Below are 24,057 nucleotides of genomic sequence, written 5' to 3'. Positions count from 1 at the left end.
AGCCTTTCTATCTTGTCATTTTTGTATAGAATGTTTTACTATATAAAATGGCATGAAACTTTTACAGTAGTCTTTTAGTAACCTTAGTAAAGCACTGTAAATTTTTGAGAATTTATGAAGTACATCTGGTTTATGTTTATTATTTAACCTATGTATCCAAATAAAATAATAAAGGCATATAAAGAAATAGTTTAGGCTTCACCATTATATTGTTTTGAATGTATTTGGTATGCTTAAACTGTTGGTAGGCTTTATGTTGTCAAACTTTGAGTGATTACATGAAGTAGAAGTATTGTTGCTTTAAAATGCAAATTTAAAAGGATTCCGGACAGATTCTGGAGTTGGATAAGTTGCATATTAAAAATGATGTTTGCTGTAAAAATGGTTAATAACAAAGTTGTAGGTAATTTTATAAGCTTTCTAGAAAGTCTAGGATCGCTATATTTGGATTAATAGAACTCCAGTTATGAGTAAAACAAGTAGCTGTTATTTTGTGATATAGTGGATGCATTGTGGAAGTAGTTAATTAAATAATAGAGAAGAGATATGCACCTACTCAATAAACATGATGCACTTGTTAACACCATACTGTTACGAATACTTATATGAATGCATTCATCATGTGTCATCATGCTATACTTGTACACATGTATGCATTCGTAATACCTTATGCCATATTCATGCATCTAGAATCAGAGGAAGAGATAACGTTGCTGGACTTCGAAGAAGCAGAGGAAGGGGACCAGCGGGAGAATCCTCAAGTCGCAGCTCCTGAAGGCGTGGAGCAGAATCCTGAAGAGCTTCCAGAGTGTCCTGACCACCGTCCTACTTCTTTTCTGCGAGGCAAGCCCCAGAGCATTCTAAGTCTCCCAGTATTTTACAAATAATTACTTGCGTATTTATGATTGATGTATTAGGTTATAAGAGTTGAATGGAACCACTTGATGCATATACATTCCTTGTCTAGATATTACACCTTTAACCGGTATAGGTCTAGGATCGAATATATGCTTAGCCATACTTAGATCGGTAGAAGTCGGGTGATGTCCTATCACCTGAGAGATATAGGTGGATACCGAAGCACGGTTGACTATATTTACTATCGTGGAACAGAACCATGGGGTAAAAGAAAATCGAGACCGAGCGGGAAGTCGATAGAGGAGCAACAAGACATGGAGGTCTTGGGTGTGGATCTATCCCCGTCTATGTCGATTAAGGACCGTACCGTTGTTGGCGTTTCTGACAAGATTGAACGCATGCCTCTCACTTAGCTGGCCGAATAACTCGTTCCGACCGTGAAGCTGAGTAATTCAACTCAGGCCGAGACCCGTTTTGTTGTGTGCTCCTTCTAGGGAACGATCAGACTAAGCCCAAGGGCAGGCTAGGCCTGAATGTCCTAGCATCTGGTGTTCCAGATTGTGCAGCGTAGTACGAACCCACGAAATGTAGACCTGAGTTGTACCAAAGGTGACCTAAGGCTGTCTTCGCGTGGTATGCCTTGGTTTGTGTTAGGAATAAATTCCTAGCTGGTTGAAATCGATTCGAATCACCGTCTCTCCCGGATAGTGAGAAACTTGGCTAGTCCCAATATCGTAGTAACTGTGTTATGGAACATGATGGTTCGAATGAATATAGAAGTACAATACCTGCTATGGTTACTATTATATGCTTTTAAATGATATACCACGTGTTTAGCATAGGATAGTTGCTAATATAGAAATGGATAGTTAAAATTAACTTATTAAAGGAATTCGAATTGTACGACTAAGTTAATTGCCTTTATGCAAAATATTGTCAAGCTATCTCCATTTATACAGCCTTGCATAATCCTTGGAGTCATTTATTTTTGGTTTATGACGGGTAAGTCTAGCTGAGTACCTTCTCGTACTCAAGGTTTTATTTCCCACTGTTGTAGATGGCACTGTGTATCATGGTTATTGCAAGAGTTGCTTCTATCCCGCCGTGGATGAGGAGTAAGCCTTGGGCAGGCTTCTTTATTAATCCCTATCTTTGCTTTTGTGGACCGTGATCCTACTTGGCACTATATCAAACTATGTTGGAAACTTTATTTTCAAACTTAATTGCTTCCGCTTTATTTATCAAACTCGGTTTGTAATAACTTTTATTTGTACTCTAATGATGAAATGTATCTGTGAACTTTATGTAATATGTGGCATGTATGTTGAACTATGTACGATCTTGGTTGTTGTAAATCGTTTATCGAGACCCATCGTGGTACTCGACGGACTACCGGGTTTATATGGGTTCAAGTATGACAGTGCGACCGCTTGCGGGCTGCCATTGTACTTGTACTCTTATAAATTGGTCAGTTCTATGACATCTTTACCCGTGACTATGGACCTATCGGGGGCACAGACGTGATAATTTTGAAATAAAATTACTTTTATTTCAAAATTGGAGGGCATGTGTTTACACCAAAATTTGGAAGAAGAGTCACAGGGAATCGAAAACTTCAAAGATCATGTCATCAAGGAATCAATTACGTGCATATCAGAACCAGCTGATTCAAATGCGAAACTGGAATCGGCTTTCTTCAGATAGCACCAGTGGATAACAACGAAGGCTATGATCGACGCCAGGACAAGACATGTTGGACTCTACAAAAAGGAAAAGATTAGAGTCTAAGTTATCTTAAATTAGAAATGTTTTCTCTAGGGTCAAAAATTATGATGAGTCATGCTTAGAAAGGAGTCATGTGCAGGTCCCGGGTATAAATATCAAACCTCGACTATTGTAAAGGACACACAATCAATTAAATACCAGTTATTTACTTTTTTGGCTCTAGTCACCCCTTAGGAGTAGGAGTAGAGTAAATCTCGGTGAGTTTTTCAGCAAGTATGGCTACATCAATCTGGTCGACCTCCACTACTTGTCTGTAAGTACCGTCATGGCTTATACCTCTGTTCATACTGCTGTATTGATCCGGTCGACCTCCACTGCGACTCTGGTATAAGTTAGTTATCAACTTTTGTCTAGTTCAAGTATGGCTGCATTGATTCAGTCGACCTCCACTGCTCGAACTAGATTAAGGTCAAGTTATCAGCTCTATCTAAGGGTGGCGTTCTTTTCGGATAGATTCATTAAGTTATCGATATTGCTTATTGCTTCCATTATTTATCTAATTATAGCAATATCACTTTACCTGATTGAGATTGATCTAGATCGGCCTTACATCTTTTTTAATCCATTGTTTGTTAATCTAAACTGATATAATCTGCATTTTAAATAATGAGTTATGTTCTATCGGCTATTTTACATCAATCTTGATCGTGTATAGCGTGCGATTAAGGCATGTTTGATCTTGAGTAGATCTATTGGCTAGCGAAAACTGTTCCATAGCTCGTTATCATGGCCTGTGTGATTCTGCCTCATACCCCACTGTTAGCACCATGGAGTGGGGATCATTATTTGGTAGATCTATTCCTAAGAGGGCATGATCTTAACTGTGCGCTATGCCTAAATCGGTTGTTTTAGTCGATATCAAGCGCTTTCACGAACAGTTTGTATCACGAGATCATTGAAGTAGCGATAGGTTGAAAGATGTGTTAGCCCCATGATCTTATTATTGTATTACGGCCTGCATGATTCTGCCTCATGCCCCATTGATATTAGTAATAAGTTAGGGTCGTCAAGTCTATTGTTGTTTCTACGGCCTACATGATTCTGTCTCATGCCACACTGGTTATAGCGATAGATGAGATCTAACATGTTCATTAGATTTATTTCTATTAAATGGTTGAATGATGATGAACTATTTCTTTTATAAAGGAGTTTGGTTGATTTTGTAGTCATTGGTTTAGCATGAATTAATTATTGCTGATATCTTATTGCCATTGACTAATATTTGTCCAAAGAATGATATTCATCTTGAACGATAATCGATTCTTCTTACACAACCCTATGAGTTTTAACCGATTTATTCTTATGGATATGCTAGAATTGACTATTTAGTCGATCTCCTTTCATATCGGCTCTCAGAGCCGCACATTCGGGACTATCTGGCAACACCAGCATATTTCACCCTTAATTACTGATAAACTTTCTCTCTTTATCAATTATAGGGTCAAATTAATTGGCACATCTCGGGAGGAGTGTGCAGGATCGACCATCCCTGCACTAAAGCTAGGCGGATCTCCAGCTCCATCGAGCAGACCCTTTCAGCTTGCTCGTGTGCCCTCGGCACGGGATGAAATTCTATGTCAACACTCATTGATTTTTTGTTTTGTAGGTAACCGTCTTAGTCGATAACCATACATGTGTGTCTAGCATGAGGCAGATAACTACAACTCCAAATCTGAAGTGGGTAGCAAGCAAGGCTGTGAGTATCCTTAGAGATGATCCAAATATTGGTGCTAAGGAATTACAAAAGAAGTTGCAGACATATCACAAGTGTCAAATTACATATGACACTGTATGGCGGGGTAAAGAAAGAGCTCTTGATGAGGTTTATGGCAAATGGGAAGAGAGTTTTGAGCTCTTATTTAGGTGGAAGGCCGAGGTAATGAAGCGGTGCTTCGGGAGTGTCGTTGAGATTGAGGTACTTCAGGTGGATGGTCAAGTATATTTCCATCGTTTTTTTCTATGCTCTTAAACCATGCATTGATGGTTTCTTAGAAGGTTGTAGGCCTCGTTTGAGCATAGATGCTACATCACTTAATGGAAGGTGGAATGGTCACTTGGCAGGAGCTATAGCAGTTGATGGTCACAATTGGATGTATCCACTCGCTTATGGCTTCATAGCTTCGGAAATAATAGACAACTGGATTTGGTTCATAGAACAATTAAAGAAGGCTATAGGTGATCCTTCACTCCTTGTTGTTTGTTCTGCTGCTTGCAAGGGCTTGGAAAATGCAGTGAAGAATGTATTCCCAAATGTAGAACAATGATACTACTCTAACAAATGGAAAGGGAAAGAAGATGATTAGAGGACCTATGACTTGCAAAAAATATGGAGAAAAAGGTCGCAGGCAAGCTAGTGCCAAGCGCCCACTAAATGGGACAGCAAAAAAGAGGTAAGAACTGATTTTCTTTATTAAGAAACTTAAATGAAAATGTCAATATTAATTTATTTGATTACTTGTAGGAAGCGTAGACAACCTAGAAAGAATGTTACAAAAGCTGCGCCAACAGAACCTAGCACCCCACGAAGGCCGACTAAAGAAGAAATCCAACGGGATACTCTAGGAATGGTCACCAGAAGGTAAGGAATATTAATATATTTACTGTACATTGATTTTTCCATACATATAATTGTCATATCATATTATGTGTAGCAAGCTTACGATATTATTAGGAGAGGACATATTTTTACAAACCAACACCACTAGTCCTGTGAGGATGTCTACCGCGACAGCACCAAAAAAACGATGACTCCAAAAAGAGAGCTACACATTGGATGAATTATTTTAGTTGTGATGAGATGTAAACTCATGCTTTATTTCATATGACTTGGATCTCGTTTGGAACTAAATTATGGTCTTCTAAGATAAACTTATTTATGCTAGAATCATGGTTTTATGAGATGGGCTCGTTTGTGCTAAATTCATGGTTTTATCTCTTACTTGTAATTGTGTATGAATTATCTTTGATAATTTATATTACATGTTAAATTGTACATGGTGGCCAGCCAGCTCAGGCGTCGACCAGCCATGTCTAGGCGGCGGCCAGCCAGCCAAGGGTGTGGCTAGCTATGCCTAGGCGCGGCTGGCCAGCCAGCCCAGACCGCTCCCAGCCAGGCAGGCAAGGCGAGCTGTCAGCGGCCTATCCCATGTCAATTGAAGCCCTAAGGACAATATGATGATATTAGTTGAGAAAAATAATTAAAAAGATCAAATGTCATGGATAACCAGGTGCCAACCTTTCAAGAGCAGTATTAGCAAACTCAACGATTGAACCCGTAATAACGAACCGCATGCTTTCGTGTCCTGTAATTGTAATTTTGGAAAAGGGAAAAAGAAAGAGCAGTAGCGACGCGTACACACAGAAAGGCAAAAAGAAATTCCTCTCGTCACCGCGAGCTCCCCGCCGAGCTCTCACCCTCTCCGTCGGTGATGGCAACTCAGAGCTCCAAGACCGCGGACACCGCCGCGCCTGCCCCGGAGGCCGCAGCCACCGGAGAGGCGGCTCCGAGCGCTGCTTCCTCAACACCGGCACAAAACCCTACCGCTGCTGCAACCGCGGTCGCCGGGGCCACAGATCTGGAGAAGAAGATGCGCCGCGCGGAGCGGTTTGGGACGCCAGTGGTCATGTCAGAGGAGGAAAAGCGCAGCAGTCGCGCCGAGAGGTAAGTGTTCTGTGGATCCCCTTTACTAGGGTTTAGAGGATTTGTCCTAACAAATCCCGAAGTTCATGTTGGAAAGTGCTTATTCAAGCACAATATGTCACATTGTCACTAATCTCCTAACAAAATAGATGTGCGGTATTGCAGCATGCATGTTTTGGTCATTGGGTGTGTATTGAATTGCAACACTGTAGGCTTTTAGGGTACTAAAGTACTTAAGATAAGGTCTAGCTCCAACACTTTAGGCTTTTAGGGTACTATAAAGTACTTGGACAAGGTCTAGCTCCATACATTTCAGTTCTCTACCTGTGTTCTTCTGAGGTTGCAGTTATTCATGATGTTGCAAGGCACGTGGGGGTGATGTTGCAGCAATTCTGTGCTCTGCGTTATTCAATGAGGTGTCCAATTCTGTTGTTCATAGAGATTTCAGTGCATTTCAGGACCTAAGCAGCTAGCTCCCTGCATGAATGATGTTTTATTGTTTTAAGTGTTTCATGCAGTTTATAACTAAGTTACTTGATTGTTGATACTGCCTATGTATTGAATTTTCACCCTAGATTTGCATCCATCGTTTCTGTGTTTGTTGTGTAGGATAGGCAGTTAGGAGTTCAAAAGATTTAGGTACTTAGTTTAATTCATCGGTGCCCAGTCTTTAGATGACCATACAAGATTGTGGACATTTAGATGCAAGATCTAGTAAATAAAATTCAGAATATATCAGTCTATTTCGTTTCTAGGTATGGAGCTTTCTTGGTATATTGCCTATCTAATTAAGCTATAAGTGTGTAGATTTGAGCCATCAAGCCTATGGCCTACTTCTAGTTTTTAACTTTGGGTTTGATGTTCTAACTCAGTATAGTCAGATCCGAGTGTGCTAGATTAGTGCCCGTCTGGCATGGTTTCCATTGGCTCAAGCTCCTGCTACAGTTCCATTGGCTACTAGTTCATTTTAGCAAGAGGGAAAACTGTCTTCACCTGAGAATGGCAAGCCAGAGCCAACGGAACTGTGCCAAAAGGGCCCTTAGTTTTGTTACTTAAGTGGTAAGATTATATAGCTAATAAAATGATGATGTGGTGTTATTGAACTCTTAATTGCATATGACGTGTTTAACTTCATTATACAATGTTAAATATGCCCTGTATGCTTTTGGGGTGCTTACACTGAAATAGTCTCATACAGATATATAATCTATTCATTTGTTTAGTGTTTCATGTAAGTTCTAGATAAAGTTGAGTTGCTGCTTAAAACCAAGCACGACTTCACTTTTCAATCCACTCAAGGGCCAAGCTTAGTAGAGCCTCTGCTCTTTTGTGTTTGTTTGAGCATACTCCAAACTTTGATCATTCCTGTTTGGCTGATCAACTTTCCATATGATATATATTACAATTACTAAGTAAATTGCATTTCACTTGTCTTGTCTACAAGATTTGGGACTGGATCTTCAAGTGTAAAGGAGGAAGAGAAGAAGAAGTCCAGGGCTGAGAGGTGTGTTAATCTTAGAAAATCCTCTAATTTCGTTCTAGGTTTTTTATATGCTCCCAGGTAGTGAACTGATGCTTGGTTAAATGGATGGAATTGCCAGGTTTGGCCTTGCCTCATCCTCTTCTTCAGATGAGGAAGCTAAGAAAAAGGCCCGTCTGGAACGATTTGGTCAGGGCACAAATGTTGACAAGGCGGAAGAAGAAAAAAGAAAGGCCAGAGCAGCAAGGTTAGTGAATGCAACAGTGTCATATCATTCCTGATTATTCTCTGTGGAACCTAGAAACCAGCTCATCTCTTCACAACTTCATCAGATTTGGAGATACATCTAGTGGATCAGCTCGGGAAAATGGCAAAGACAGCTCCAAGGCGGTATGTTTTACATGGTTATGTGAAGAACTTTGGGCACCTGGCCCACATGATTTTGTTCAGAACTTTCACCTCCAATTGGTTTTTATTTGGCTCTTGTCTTCATCTGTTTGTATTTGATTGACACAGGACGCAGCCGCTGTTACAGGCACAGCTTGATTTCAGCACTCCGCCTTTGATGAGGTTAGACAACGCCGTTACCCTCCCAGAACAACGTTTTCCTTGCCAAGACTTGCTGCTGTAGTTTCCCTAACATGAAAAAAAAATCAACCTCGTCTCCTGCAGGTCTCAGATATCCTAGGAGACTTTTGGTGAAGCCATAGCTTGTACACCACTAACTGCATGAACGGGGTCACGTGTTTCCCAGTCATGCTGAAGTGATGTTTACTGTGTATGACTTTCTTAGTTGCTGGGCACTGGCAGTGTAGCTAGATTTGCTGCCTGGTTTGTGGATGGTCATGTACCTTCGGTTGCCGATACCATTTGGTGGATGATTTCGTTTCCATGTACCCCAGTTGGACTAGTTAATGTTAAGGGTTAGGGTTGGGGTTTCTGATCCGATTTGAATCACTTCTTTCTTGATTTCTTTCCTGTTTATACCTCAAACTGGATCTACTCACTAGAACTTGGCTTTGATACCAATGATAGATCTCTAGGACTATCTAGGTGTAGATCTAGTGGGTAAAACATAATTTAGATAAGGACTTGGTGATGTACCTTGCCGCATGCAGTGGCGGCTATGGTGCCGCCGTGATGTTGCCACTGATGTCGGAGTAGAAGTAGCATCATAGTGGGGCGCGGTCCAGTAGCGACACCGATGGAGCTTCCCGTTGCTCATAGCACTCCTGTCTTGATAGGACTAGGGTTAGACTTGGTGGAAAACTGGCGGCAACAGTGAATCTCGTATCTTCGCACCGGTCTCTACCTTCCTCTTTATAGCGATGCGCGACGGGGGCCTATCAGCTAGGAAAACAGTTGGGTGCTTCCGATCAAGGCGCGGACCAATTGACCGTTGGGTCAACCGGTGGAGATTAACAGTTAACTGTTAGAAGACAACAAGGTGGCCCTCTTTTATTGTGTGTGCCCCGTGTTTCTGTTGCTACAATGCTAGAAAAACGGGATATGGAAATCCATAATCACGGAGCATGGCGTCTGGGAGTAACAGATAACGCATGTGGTGCAGGTGCGATGCTCGTCCAGTGGATAAATGGTCCATTTGTGAAAAGCTACCGGGACGGTATGGTCGTATCGTATGGATCCAGCAAAATGCCGTTGGCATTTCCTCTGACAACCGTATTTCATTCTGTTCGATAAACTCATCAGCAAACAGAAACAAATAAAGTACACCTAGAAATTCATTCTTTGTAAAAAAGTGTCTCCACGTGAGCGATCTTATTCCATTCTCTACAGGTACTCCACTAAACAACTATGTATAAAATCACTGCAGTTGAAAATGAACAGATGCACGCTCGGTGGCCTCAGTGGCCATAGAGTTCCTGGTGGGCGACGAGCTGCGACCGCCGCTCGATGGTGTAGCGCAGCTGCTCCTTCACCCGCCGCAGCGCCAGGAGAACGGACTCCACGTCGCCGTGTGGCTTCGGCGGCCCCGTTTGAGCGGCGGCCGCTGCCGGTTGAGGCTGGGGGTCGGCTAGAACGATCGCAAGCTTGTTGCTCTCCTCTTCTACCTGCTGTTCTTCCTCGTGACTCCTGGCACGGACCTCTCCTGCCTGCGTCTCGTTGTCCTGCGTTCTTGGACCGTCGTCTGCTGCTGCTGCAACGAGCTGGGGGTCTACTAGCACAAGCGCTAGCCTGTCGTCGCTTTCGTAGAACGCCTCTTCGGATTTTGTTGAGCCACAGCCACTGGATGCATCAAGGTGTTGCCTGACACAATAACACATCACACGAGTCATATATGCAGTACTAGTACGTGTGAGGAAAAAAAATACTAAACCGCAAATATAGCAGGCGAAAATTGGAGTAGATTTGCTTATTATCGTTTGTTGTCACTTGTGGTCATGCGCTTTGCAAATGCACAATCTTTCATTCGTTTGGGAAGCTATGTAGCATCCACCGGTGTCCGGTGTGATAAAGGAAGTTATCAGGTCAGCTCCAGCAATGGGCTTTTAAGTTAGCTCTAAGTATTTTTGTCATATTTTAATAGAAAAGAAAGAAAAAACTAGCTCTTAATCAAGAACTAAGTTCTTACACATATTTCAAGGTTATGTGTGAATGTCATGTGGGGTCATCTATGTTAAAAGGATTAAGTCCATTTTTGACACTTCAACTATTGTGTTGTTCACTTTTAGCACCTGGGCGGTGGCAAGACTGTTTTGACGACGTTGAGCGGTTTTGACTACGCATCCCTCTCCACGCTGCACAGCCTGATAAACCGATGTTGAGGCCTCTATTCTTCCCTGCCAGTTGCTCGACACTGGAAAGTGCCTAAATAAAGGTTGTAGTTCTAAGTGCAAGCTTGGGGCTACTAACTTGAACGGGCCAGAGTGTCACAGTGAAATCTAAGAAACGCGCACGCCAAAAATCGTGCAGCACTCTGTTTCGGCCGGTGTCCGCTGTCACCGCGTCTGGTCGTCGAGGGCCGAGCGCCTGCTCGCCCTGCACCATGCTGCCTCGCCGCGCTATCATAGCAGTTCGCCTGGTCGACCCACTGTCGCGCCCGTGCCGTGGCTGAGCCGCTCTAGCCTCTCCCTGTCGTCGCCGCTTCTCCGGTCGCTGCCCTAGCCGGTCCTGCTGACCTGCTGCGCCCGCGCTGCCACCTCACTGCCACACCCGACCGTGCCCTTGTCGTCGCAACGCTCGACGGCTGGGCGGCTGACCCGCTGCCAGGCGTGCCTCTGCTGCACGCTGGCTCTACCACGCCGAGCTGTGTGTCTGCCACGTCCGCGCCATGGCTGAGAGCCCTGCCGCCACTGCGTGCCTGGTTGGGCACAACGCTGCGCCCCGTCTCGCCCATACCGAGCCATCATCTGCGCGTGCACGCGACGCCGTTGTCGCGGTTCCGCCGCGTCAGATAGCCAGGGAGAGCTCTCTGATGCACGAAAGCCGGTGCGACCGCGTCCACAAGGTAGCTAGGAACCTCGGGAGGCTACGTGTAAGAGGAATTGAAGAGAGGTCGAGTGTAGGTGACCAATTTTGGAGGCGGAACCGGCGCGCTCGGCTGCGGCGCATGGAGGCGGTGTCCGTGGCGAGCTCGGCTGCGGCGCAGGTAGGCGGCAGCCGCCGTAGCCTGCTTGCGCGCCGCCGCCGCCGCCACTTGCTCGAGCGCCACCGCCCTGCTCGCGCGCCGCCGCAGCAGCTTGCTCGCGTACCGCCATGCTGCTTGCACGCTGCCGCAGTAGCCTGCTCGCTGCCGGTGACGGGAGGAAAGAGAGGGGCCAGCGTGGCACGGTCAATGCCGAGGCCAGCACCGCCGCGTCGGAGGGAGTAGCGCCCCCGAGGGAGCAGGGCTCGCCCCGCCGCGCGCGGAGAGAGGAGGCATGGGCGTGTGGATGGAGAGAGAGGGGTTGAGTTGATGACGTGTGGACCCCACATGTCACTAAGATGGAGGTCAATGCCAGCGTGGCGTGATCAAAACCGCTCTACGTGGGACAAAACAACCTCACCCGTGTCCAGGTGTTAAAAGTGGACGGTTTTGATAGTTGGGGTACTAGCATTAGACGTTTTTATAGTTGATTGTCAAAATTAGACGAACCCAATAGTTGAGTTGCCAAAAATGGACTTAATCCATGTTAAAAACTATATGCTAAAAGTCAGTACTATTCAAGAAATTAGTTTAGAGCAATAGTAAGCAGTTCTGATTATTGCGGGTGCCCTAGCATGTGCAATGTCAGTCCACCTCCCATGCAGGCATGCTATACTAAAAGGCAATCATTCTGTTCTAAGGCAAAGGGAAGCACTAATTGTTTCCTCTGTACCTAGCATGGTGAAAGATGCCTATTGGAGCTAGCATCCAGGAGCTCCAAAAAGGCAAACATTTAAGAGGAGGAATGCTGACATAATTCTCGCTGGAAGTCTGGAAGAATGCAATTCTTCTGGACAAAGATAGTAATAAGAAAGCTAAAATCCAGTAACTATGATGAAAACAAAAACAAATCCTTAAATTAAGAAAGTGTTTTTTTATCAACAAGAAAATTAACTACCGGTTGGCATTGAGTCGATCTGCACGCGTACCTCTCTGAATCATGGTCACCGCCACTCCCCTCTGAACTGCAGTGGGTGGTGTTTCCGGCAAGACATGTGCAAGAACCAGGCCGGGATTGCTCTGACACAACGAAGCACCAGCTCCCGTCCTGGGAGGACGAATTCACCTGAGTGCATGATCCCTCCGATGATTCCCTGGCGATGTCCCTGTCGGCGTCGGCGTCGGCGTCTCCGGAAGGACCGGATGGCACAGAACCATCAGTGGTCAACGAGCCAGGGCTGTTCCTCTCCTCCACCGTCTCCACCTCCACCTCCGGCGCCTGGTGACCGGAGCGGCCATTGGAGGAGAGCGACCCAATGGAGCCGTCCGAGAGCTCGACGTCCAGAATCTTGAGGGATTCCAGCTTCTTGATGGCCCTCCTGAGCCTCCTCTCCGCCTTGTTCCTCACCTTGACCTCGTCGGCGAGCTTCTTCTCTAGCTCGTCCAGCTGTGACCCAAACCGACCATGAAATCGACAGAAAAGAGAAAGAGAGTTCAATTAGTATGTGAGCCAATAGGAATTAAAAGAGGATGGAGCGGTACGGAATGTGCTGCAGAAGATGGGATAAGATGTAATGTACCCTTTTGGACAGTTGGTCGGCCTCCTCCTTTGCAGCCTTGGATGCCACCCTCTCTGCGAGAAGCCTCCCCCTCAGGCACTCCACCGTCCTCATGCCACCTCCACCGCCACCGCCACCGCCACCACCATCCCCACCCCCACCGCTCACCCTGCAATCAATGCAACGAAACACAAATTCACAGACAGGTCAGAGATTGATCCTAGGATCCCATGAAGCAACCAACATGCAGCTCAATGCAAGAAAGAAAAGAAAAGAAAAAGGAATGATGCTAGAGTTTCCAAAAGAAAGAAAAGAAAAGAAACGATGCTGGGAGCCAAGAAACCATCCACGAATGCAAGAAAGAATGAACCAACTCGGGGAAATTCGGCAACCTGCATTGCACCGCCTGCGCAGCCATTCTCCGATCCTTTTACCCAAGCTTGGCGTGTGATATGATACCGGATGGTGCTCGGGCTCTGGGAACTAATCTGCAGCGTTTGGCGGCAGCCCTGGGCGCTTCTTGCGTGCGGCTCTGACTTTTGAGCTCGCGGGCAGGGGACGGCGCAGCGGGCTGCTGAACTGGAGGAGGCTTGAGGCGGAAGGTGTCCGACGCCTCAGTTCGGGGCGTGAGCCACAGGCACACAGCACGCTCTCCCTGTGGGAGTGGGTCTGGATCGGAGGAGTGGTACCAGCGCCAAGGCCTCGAAAAGAAGCATGGGATTTGATGACCACAGGGGCCGCCGGTTTTGTCCGCGAGACCGTGAACGCCACCCGTGAGGTGCATTACTGGCGTCACCGGAAACATCCCCTCTCTTTTCACTACACTGCAGTACATTCTGCAGGCACCGCATTTTCTGTTCTTGTTTCTTTTTTCATCACTGAAAAATTATGGATATGAGAATACGTGAGGTTTTTCTCCCCGTCACAGAAGACAGAATGCAAACAAGGTCCTAAATGCAACGTTGTAGCAGTCACATCACATGAGGATCTGTGACTGTGTGTTGAGCTCAAAAATATACAGCCTGTTCGTTTGGCGGTGGCTTGTCGTAAACGACGTAAATTTCCAGCCGGAACAATATTTTTTTCTCACATAAACCAGCCAACAGTACTTCTTCACGAACCAGCAATGATACGAACTAGCCAACCGAACAGGCTGATACTCCTTGGCAGCTGCAAGTGCAAGGCACAAGCCCTAACCTAAACAAAAAAAAAACTGATCCTGCATATCACTGTAGATGGTACAGATAAGAATGCTAACGATACTAAAAGCAACGCTGTATTTACCCGTAATAATAATGCTAATACAGCTATTAACAAAGGAGATGGTCCCAGGGGACATGTGGGGCAACCGCCTTGGGCCTTGCAAACTGCAATCCTGGTTCCTGTCATCGTGTGTGTGAGCAAGGGAGGACAGCGGACGGCAGAAAGGGAAGCCACGTGACAGCCCGATCCTCCTGCTGGCTGTCTGGCTCATTCATTCATTCAACCCGCTTGCTGCTGTTCGACTTCGACCCCAGCCGGCCGCCCGGCCCTGCTGTCCTCTTGCTGAATTTTCTTTTCCTCGTGGTTTTTAGCAGCGCCTGAAAAAGAATCCCTGGCAGCCATCGACTTCTCATTTGTTTTCTTTTACAGAAAAATACAGTACACTAGACGAGTGCACGTAGCATGTACCATGATACCAGGACAAAAATGGCGTCGAGCGTCCTTGTCGGGCTGCCTCACGAGCTTCCTGTGCTGCTTCCCGCGATTTGAACCGAACTGAAGTGACCTGAATCGGGGAGAGAACCGACAAGATGGCGCAGCGATAACAATGACAGTTGAGCTGTCCGTGCTCTCATGTGGATTCTCAAATATACTATCAAATATTCTCTTCTCTAAAGAATAATGTGCTAACGAACAGTATAAGCACGCAAAGTTTGGTGAAACAAAGCATATAGACTAACCGGAACTGACCTGCCATGTCAAATGCAGAGAGGAGTTGGCTGGAGAGGTGCTGGAGCCTGGAGGGATTATTGGCGTTCGGCACCGCCCAACCCTGTGAAGCGTGAGCCTTTTGTGAACCTACTTGACAGTTGAGATTCTCCTCGTGCCGCATGAGCTGCTGCTGCCGTTCTTGTACCGTACGAAAATTCCTTCACCCACGAGCTTAACAACCAAGAAATCATGAATAATGCGCGAATAATTGGCACGAGGAGAACCGACAGTAAGCTGCAACATTTCCCCCTGGGATCATGCCAGGCCTCGTACGGTCCAAAGTATTGGGTCCTCGCGCTCCTCGGGCTGCTGCCAAGGTCTTGGGTCTCTTGAAGGTTGAAGCCATGGTTAGACTAGAGCTTCGACCGGTCAAAAAACTATGCGTTGAAAAGCAACAGGTAGAAGAAAGTGTAAAGGGACCAAAGTAGAATGACAAAGATGACGAGATGGGGACTGTACCAGTTCCACTGGGAACAGTAACTTCTAGGTACTGCAGTGCAGAAGTATCCTTCTACTGGGGGTCCACGTCTTTTTTTTTCCCACATGATTACAGCGCGCGGTACCGACGACCATCATTGCTGATCTGGGAGAGCGACGAACGATGATGGCCGCGGCGCTTCTCCGGCAAGTGAATGCAAGCACACATAGCCCATGCTGGTGCTCGGCGTCCGTGCAGGCCAGCCAAAGCCAATGCACAGACGACACCGCGTCCTTGTCCACCTCTGCCGCTGGTTAGCACCGTGACCTGCCGAGTAGGCGTGTCACGTGCACAAAGGTATCATCAGTATCAGCAGGCATAACACTATCAATCTATTCAAAACATTTTGAAACCTATATGGATCCAGACATAGGAACGGACAATTGGACATAATTAGCCAGGTTTCGACCCCAACCATTTTCCTACAAATATACTGACAGCAGAGGTCGTGCCAAAAGGGAAATGGAGTGACAAAAGCTTCTCCTGGCCTGTCTTGCTGTGTGTTTTGTTTGTGGTAGCCTAGCCTGTGACGGCGCCTAGGCACTCTTCGAATTCATTCGGAATTTTTAGGCACTCTGTGATCCTAAATCCTAATTATGAAATATTCCACCTTTGGAGCTATGTTTCTTTTTTCCATATACGTCTGCTCAGATGGGAATGCAGAGTTGCTATGCTATGATTAAAGAGATGCAGTGGTTATACTGACTTAGCTTCACTTGAACTCCAAGGCTCCAGGGTGAGCTGGACCACCACACATCAAGATTGTAAGGCTGAATGCTTCACATCGTCTCATCAAAGACGCCACCAGAAACATTATCATATTGCCACATCTGCGCAGCCTGTGATGAGCATGTGAACCTGGGAACAACGAAATAAGAGTCATGGATATCTAGCAGTGAGGCCAGAACAAGTTATGGTGAAAATCAGAGAACTACATGTGTGCTTTTCCTTTTTGGAGTTCATGAGCTGGGAAGTAGCGAAGTAGAATGATCTAAGCATGTGAACCCTGATCCACACACACACACACACAAGGGCACTAAAAGACAGATCTTGTTGTACTAGCTCCATGCAGTTCTGCTTCTAATGCCAGAATACGGTGGGGTCTAAGGGACAAGCAAAGTAGTCTGTGCATTTGATTTGATTGAGAGAACAATATGCTCAGAAAAGCATGATAGACTGTAGAAATATGCATTGTATTCTACATCGTTACATAAAAGCTATGGTGTTCCCATACTGTAGAGATTGAAAACAGCAGGATAACGTTGCAAATTAGAAACTTCATTCATTGCATCTGTCACTAGAGCAACTTATGTTGATGCAGTGAATAGCCTTCTGCATGTAGCTTATTTGGTGCTCCATCCAGGGTTGGGATTCAGCTGATGCCTGCAGATCCTGAAAATCCAAATTAGATTGCTACTGCTTCCAAAGTTTTTACATTCACAGGTTTCGGTATCTATCACCTTGTAAAGATAAGAAGGTCATGGAATGTTGCTCTCATTGGTTTGAACTCTTATGCGTATTGGGCCTACGTTAGTTAATCACTCAAATCAAGACCGGCCACACAGTTGAGAGTGAAATGATGTGGTCCAAATAGCTCTACAAATCAGGTGTGCTCTCAAGCATGATAATCACATCTCAACTATTAGATCTTTTGAACGCCATCAATATAACTTGTCTTCGTCTAGCACTGGTTGAGAACAAGCTATTTTCCACAATTCAGATCAATCAATCCATCAACAACCACATTGTTTTTATGGCTCGCTTGCTTGATGTATATGCAGCAACAAAACATGCAGACCATTGAAACCCCTCAATTCCAACTACACCCAGGAACCTTCTCGAGCCCAACTCCCCACATCATGCTCCTTATGATCTCAGCTTCTTCCCATTTGCCAGCATTTGAGTACAAATTAGCCATCACAATGTAATTACCGGTGTTCTTAGGCTCAATCATAAATAGTTGATCGAATACAAATCTACCAAGCTCAACATCACCGAATTCTGCTGCTCCATTAAGCAATGGACCCCAGACCTTTGCATTTGGTTCAAATGGCATGCAATACGCTTGCCACAGTGACACTGTTTGGTCCAACACCGCCACCAGCATGAACACGCGCTAACTCCTGAAACAGCTCCAGGCACTCCCGGTACCACCCTGCACGAGCGTACGCCGATATCAACGAGTTCCAGGACACCACGTCTCGCCGTAGCATTTCGTCAAACACCGCCCGAGCAGAGCGCGAATCTCCGGCGTTCGCGTACGCGGTGATGAGACCATTGGACACGAACAAGTCGTCCCGGAAGCCGCGCTGGACCGCGACGGCGTGAAACTCCGCGGCGACGAGTGCAGACAGCCTCGGTTCGGACTCGGCCAGCGACTTGAGGAGCGCAGAGAGCGTGATCTCGTCGGGAGAGATGCCGGAGGCGGCGAAGAGGCGGACCGCGGCGGAGGGATCGGGAGAGTGGAGCGAGAGTGCAATGAGGATGGCGTTCCAGGCGAAGACGCTGGGCCGCGGGATGGCGTCGAACACCCTGCGTGCGTCGTCAAGGCGGGCTGCGCGGGAGTAGAGGGAGATGAGCTTGGAGGCGAGAAAGTTGGACGGCGTAACTGAGAGAGCGACGAGGCGGGCGTGGAGCTGGCCGGCGGCGAGGTGGCCGGTGTCCGCGCAGAGCTGGATGAGGTGGCCGTACGCCCGAGGGTCCGGCGGTGAGCCATGACGGGAGCTTCATTCGCTCTTCCTGAACGGCTACTCGATTAAAGGCAGGGAGTGGGTTAGACTAGTCCTTTCATGACATAAATTCCATATAAATTAAAGAAACTGATTTTTTTATAAGATTTCTATAAGAAACAGTTCACTTTCTAATTCTAATGAATAAAAAATGTCACATTTTAATCAGTCTTTGACCGCCAGATGTGCGAGCTGTTAAGGTTTCAGTCATCAATTGCCAGTAAACAAGACAGATTCAAAAGAGCTAGTGATTGACCGCCAGATTTAGATTGCGGGCTGTTAAGGTTTCAGCCAAATAACTGTATCAATTGCCAGTCAACAAAACAGATTCAAAAGAGCTAGCGAGCTACTCCCTCCGTCAAGAAAAAAACATATTTAAACCTAGACATTGAATGTCCAGGTTCAAAGCTAGAATTACGTTTTTTTCTGGACGGAGAGAGTACACATTAGAGACGGGAACTGTCACCCCTGAAAAGAATAATTGTATGCTCCTAGCATATGATATTATGTGTAGATTACAATGGTAGAACTCCACACGCACAAACCTCCAGGTTTTGTGTTTGTATAAGGTTACAATCTTCTGCATTGCAATTGCAGACTAATATCCCATTACGCACGCAGGACACATCACATCATATCTTGTTTCTAAGAATCTAATAGGATCCTGGCATGCTTCAGCAAATTTGGCGGCAAATCCACCAAAAATAGATGACGCACAAGTTACTGAGGAATGAGGATCACAACCAGCTTGGGCCCAGGCCACCAATCAACTAAACAGCCTTCCAAAAATTGTACGATCACGAATGGAACCTCGCCTTGCTTCTGTTTCTTCTATTACACTATATATATGCTAATACTATTTTAGAAGTATCCGCCATATCTTTCTCATGTACACCACTAGGGACCATATGGCGAGTCCAGCGGAAACGTAAAGTAGAGCAACACCAGGGGCAACTAGAGCACCTTGCGCAGGTAGACTGCAAAACAGAGTGCATAACACGAACCATGTCATGTATCAGTTGGAAAAAGGAAACAATAGCAAAGCTACAATAACATGGACAAATGAAATTTCATGTACCTTGGATCTCTGCTGGCGAGAAGCAGAGTCAATGCTATCATCTGTGTTGCTGTCTTCCACTTCCCTAAGTTGTTAACTGCAACAGCCTGTCGTGGCAAGTTGAAATTTCTTTAGTTGTTGAACTTCTATCGATACAATGGAACAGAAGAGTAAGAGGATAGAGGAACCTCAAGAACTTTGCTATTCTGAGATGCAGCCCACTCTCTCACGGCTGACATTGTAATCTACATACAAACAGACAGGGAAAAAGTGATGTCAGATTTTTAACCCATGGCAAGCAAGCTCGCTCCCATACCACATAGGCACATAGCAGCAGCAAATAACTCATACCACAAAGCAGCAGAATCAACTTTTATTCATTTATACAAGGAAAATGAACAGATACGTCTACGAACTAGAACATCTCTACCAGATTGAGAAAATGCGACCCCTCTCTCCCTTAACTGGTGATAAAGGGAACTAGGGGGGGGGGGGGGGGGGGGGGTCCAGCAATTTCCCTTTACAATCACTTTTCCCAAATTTTGTTCTCAACTAAGAAAAACTCTCCCTCCCTCAAGCAAAGGGGATCTGCTCTGCATCCCCTTTCCTTCCCTCACTCAACCCACCAGGTGCTCAACAGCTGTTCACATTCATCACGGACATGCCCCTGCACCACGCCACCAGGACCGCACATGCCACCGCACCAGGCTATGTGACGTGACACCATGAGAGAAGAGAGAGTAGTGTGGGCGAGCAGGCCACATTATAGGGTGCCATGCTGCCGCGGTGCCAGGCGTGTGAGCGTTTCTCGGTAGGGGATCAGGTGACCGTGAGAGAGAAGAGAGGGAGAGGAAAAGGAGAATGGTGAGTAAGGAAAAAATAAATTGACATGTGAGGTAAAGGGATGATGTTAAAAGGGATTTGCTGCAAAACCCATCCCTCGTATCCCATGTATGTTAAAAGAGATACCCACTATAGAAGGTTTTAAGGGAAAATGGATAGGAGATTTCTAGAGATGCTCTAAAGCCACTCACGATAGCACATTCATAGGAAGGTTATCAGACAATCTCATGATTTCCCTAGCTTAACTTTTATGGCAACATAGGGCCTGTTTGGTAGAGCTCCACCCTGATTCTCTAATGGAGTGATTCTGGTGGGGAGCAGGTGGGAAGTAATTCTAGAGTGATTTTCGTGGGATTGAATGGGGAGCATTTTTTTAGCGCCCAATGTAAATGGAGAAGCGATTCTTGTCATATTCCCACCAGAATCTAGTTGTGTTTTACCCGTTGGGTGTCTAGGTGTCGAGGAGCGATTCCCACGGAGAATCTGGAGCTGGGAACACTCATAAATGGCCCCTTATATAGCTTCTCAAAACACTTGGAGTATCAAAAGAGTTAACTCAACTGAGGCTCCGCATGATGAAATGACTCCATCTTGCTTAAGAGGCAAGCTGTACCGGCTCCACTAAAGGTGGTAAAGATTCCAAAACACTTTTCCATTCCGTGAAGTTATAAGCATGTATGATTGTATGTATAAATGCATGCACCCAATACTACAAGCACCAAGTTAATGACCAGGATGGTAACTGTAATATTGAGGGATGAACATAGAGATAATGTCAGCTAAGCAGACAGTAATTCATAAACATATATATCAACATAAACCACAACAGCATTCTGAAATTTCCAGGTCTATGATTCCCCGCCAAGACAAAAATTACAATTAACAAATGGTTTCACTAAATGCTTTGGAAGTGGCAATGCAGATTGGCAGAGTAACTACCTCTCTCCCAATGATAGCAATGGAAGGGACTGTTAGAAGCCATGGCCCATCATTGAGCAGTGATGTTTCCAAAGGTTTGGTGCATAATAAAACTAATGTTGCGGCTACCATAAGCTGCAACAAAGAATTAGAGCAATTAAGTTAGATCCTGTGAATAGCTCATCTTTTGAGAACTGATAGTCTTAGTTGTAAACATGCCAGAAAGTGGTGGGCAGCAGAGAGAGAAAGAAACCTTGTCAGCCACAGGATCAAGAAATGCACCAAAAGGTGTTCCTAGCTGCATCTGTATATAAACCAGATCATCAGGAAACGTAAAATGAGTAAAAAAACACTGGAACAGCAACCCAGTCTAGCATATTATTCAGATAATATTTTCGACATACCTTTCTAGCAATATAACCATCTAGCCAATCAGTGACTGCAGCAGCAAGGAAGGTGCCTGTTGTGGCTGTAGCTGCCCATGGACCCTCCATGTAGAAAGCTGTTGGTGGTAGAAATAATAACAAAAGGTTAAAGCTAAAAAAAATAAGAGAAACAAACCAATTAAACAATGCAGTCAAATAAATATTATTAGGTTGAACATAAGCACCAAACCAAACAACTTGTAAGCGTGTATAAATAGCAGCGCCCAGCAGAAACCAACAGAAGTATATTTTGTTTGAAGCAATAGTGCATGGTGTTTAATCCTGCTACACAAGCAGAAGAAAAGACTAAGTTGCTCAACGAGGTTCGTGATCAAGTCCAACTGCATGAAAATGAAGTTCTTGGACCCTTTATGGATAGCAAACAATTCACACTCCAGTAAGCAAACACGTATTGTTTCTTTACTTTATATGGATGATTAGTATCATATCCATCCAAATCCATGCACCGAATCCGCGCATCAACAAGAGCTAAAAGAATATGCATGTTCAAAGTCATTTCAATAAAGCTTTGGGCTGTTGGGATACAAAAGCAAACTATAGTGAAGTAATGTTTCTTTACTTTATATGAATGATAAGTATCGTGTCAATCCATTTAATCGCTGCACCGACTCCGCGCATCAACAAGAGCAAAAAAAAAAAAGATGCATGTGCAAAGTCATTTCAATAAAGTTTTGGGCTGTTAGGATAAACGAAAGGGTAATTGTTTTGGCACTTGGACTTATGGAGACTAGCAATGGCTACACATGTTTCAACCAGCCTCATTTCACAATGAATTTATTGATAAAATTACTGTAACCACAAATTTTGCTGTTCAAGCTGCATAAAAGATCCATGGCGTTTACGCGCTGTAGCACATAGCCATGGTTTTTCTGATCCTAAGACCTAAGGTTAGAACTTACAACAGACCTCAGTATAGGGACAGACTATAGTATCTGGGCAGCATCTCTTCCTCCACAAACACCTCATACAGTTTGATGTGCAGGTTGTGGAAGGTGCTGGCCAGGTACTGCAGGTTGGGGTTATTAAGGAGTGGGCCATTGTGTAATTTCAGAAACACCAAGGCTTTAGTTGTGTGCCACAGTCCAGAACCCCCAAGGTCATTTGCAACTTGGATCATAAACTCTTTTCCTAGGTAGTTAAGGCGTACATAAATTGTTTGTGCGGGTTACACGTATGTACTTGCAGTTCAAGATTAAGACAGTGAATTAGGGAGGTTAAAACATTCATATAACACCTCCAGCATCTGTCACTGTTTCTGTTTAGTGAATAAATAATTAGATGAATTTGTTCCAGCAACAAACTTGCAACGAAAGTGGCCTTTTAAGCTTTACTTGTTATAGTTTTTCTCCTACTCAGTCCAAGACCTTATCACCACCGGCAGGCTTCCACCATTGCTACTAGCCTACTACATACAAACGAAAAGCGCCAAAAAGAAAGAAACATATCCACCCGCCTCAAGACGTCATGATCCGACCAACAGAAAAGAGAGAGAGAGAGAGAGAGAGAGAGAGAGAGAGAGAGAGAGAGAGAAGGGTAAAAGAAAATAAACAGGATTAGCTTACTGCTGATCAGGAGCGGCACGGCAGCGACGCGGCCAATGGTGAGCACGGTGGGCAGCGTGAGCAGCCTGGGCGGCGCGGTGGCGGGTTCCTCCTTGGTCATCCCGTTCACCACCGGCACGTCCTTGGCGAGCCCGTTCACCGCCGGCACCCGCCTCTTCCTGGCCCCGACCCCGACCCCCGCATCAGATCCCATCCCCTCGCCGCCGGAATGCGGCGAAGCGCACAGCCCCCGCGCCGCCGACGGCCACCGGAAACGGCGGGCTGCGGCGGCGAGAGCGGCCGCCGTGGTCGGCAGGCGGCGGCCGGCGGGCGGAGGGGGAGGGCGAGGAGAAGGGGCGGGGGCGGGGGCGGGGATCCGGGCCGCCGCGCGGGGGGAGAAGGGCTTGGCGGCTGCGGCTTTGAGGAGGAGGGATGCGTGGGTGGCGACGGATGTGGGCATGGGGCGGATTGATTCCTCCTACTTTCCTACTCTTGTGGGTGGGCTGGGGCTGGGGGGGTGAAAGGAGGCGTGCGTAGGCAGGCGCGTAGAGGGTCGGGACGGGGGGGCCTCGTCTCGTCGTGTACGAGGGAGATAGGGGAGGAGGGCCAAATCCGGGGGGGGTCGCGCGAGAACGGCGATACGTCGGATTCGGTTCGTCCGGGTATTGGTGCCGGTGGGCTGGCCGACGGCTGGATCCCACTGAGCAGCGAGCATTTGGGTGCTGGTGCAGGTGCTCGTGGTCGTTTGCCTCGTGGGGCCGCCGGGGATCTGGATCTGGGCTCTGGGCTCTGGGCTCTCAGCTCTCTCCTTTGCTAAGGATGAAAACGGATCAGATATGGACCTCTATCCAGCGGCGAAGCCATAGTGCATGTGTCGGGGTCATGCGACCCCGATAACTTTGTACGAATCAGTGAAACCCGTGTATTCCGGCCAGCTACGATCCCATCAAATTGAGTTTATGAATCTATGCGACCCCGGCAGCAGTTTAGTCTAGATTCGTCGCTGCCTCTATCCCTTTGCTAAGGATGAAAACGGATCGGATATGGACCGATATCACCGATATTACATTTGTTTTCATATTTTTGTCCGGATTCGGATTCGAATACATATAGTGTCAACTATGTCGGATAGGATACGATTGGATATCGACATCATAAATATG

At 46.0% G+C, this 24,057-nt stretch overlaps 3 protein-coding genes and 1 pseudogene across 3 annotated transcripts; 1 reads left to right on the top strand and 3 right to left on the bottom strand.

Moving 5' to 3' along the window:
• Positions 1–5,952: 5,952 nt before the first annotated feature.
• Positions 5,953–8,735, top strand: LOC136501000 (protein MODIFIER OF SNC1 11-like). Its single transcript, XM_066496491.1, has 6 exons — positions 5,953–6,304; positions 7,728–7,787; positions 7,885–8,010; positions 8,096–8,153; positions 8,280–8,333; positions 8,436–8,735. The coding sequence occupies exons 1-5, from the start codon at positions 6,072–6,074 to the stop codon at positions 8,307–8,309; spliced, it is 507 nt and encodes a 168-aa protein (XP_066352588.1). The 5' UTR covers positions 5,953–6,071; the 3' UTR covers positions 8,310–8,333; positions 8,436–8,735.
• Positions 8,736–9,487: 752 nt separating this feature from the next.
• LOC136547208 (uncharacterized) lies at positions 9,488–17,168 on the bottom strand. Its single transcript, XM_066539180.1, has 6 exons — positions 15,342–17,168; positions 14,862–15,210; positions 13,301–13,786; positions 12,930–13,077; positions 12,339–12,796; positions 9,488–10,031 (listed from the first exon to the last, which is right to left on the bottom strand). Exons 3-6 carry the CDS (start codon positions 13,324–13,326, stop codon positions 9,629–9,631), a joined length of 1,035 nt encoding a protein of 344 aa, XP_066395277.1. The 5' UTR covers positions 13,327–13,786; positions 14,862–15,210; positions 15,342–17,168; the 3' UTR covers positions 9,488–9,628.
• Positions 17,169–17,270: 102 nt separating this feature from the next.
• LOC136547219 (pentatricopeptide repeat-containing protein At2g37310-like) lies at positions 17,271–18,090 on the bottom strand (annotated as a pseudogene).
• A 459-nt stretch (positions 18,091–18,549) lies between these two features.
• Positions 18,550–23,394, bottom strand: LOC136500991 (cardiolipin synthase (CMP-forming), mitochondrial-like). Its single transcript, XM_066496484.1, has 7 exons — positions 22,916–23,394; positions 21,312–21,409; positions 21,161–21,211; positions 20,929–21,042; positions 19,335–19,391; positions 19,168–19,253; positions 18,550–19,066 (listed from the first exon to the last, which is right to left on the bottom strand). The coding sequence occupies exons 1-7, from the start codon at positions 23,352–23,354 to the stop codon at positions 18,946–18,948; spliced, it is 966 nt and encodes a 321-aa protein (XP_066352581.1). The 5' UTR covers positions 23,355–23,394; the 3' UTR covers positions 18,550–18,945.
• Between the last annotated feature and the right edge of the window lie 663 nt (positions 23,395–24,057).

This window comes from Miscanthus floridulus, chromosome 1 (assembly GCF_019320115.1).
Source record: "Miscanthus floridulus cultivar M001 chromosome 1, ASM1932011v1, whole genome shotgun sequence".
Classification (NCBI taxonomy): Eukaryota; Viridiplantae; Streptophyta; class Magnoliopsida; order Poales; family Poaceae; genus Miscanthus; species Miscanthus floridulus.
The sequence above is the reverse complement of the archived record's forward strand: the minus strand, read 5'-3'. Positions and strand labels throughout refer to the sequence as shown.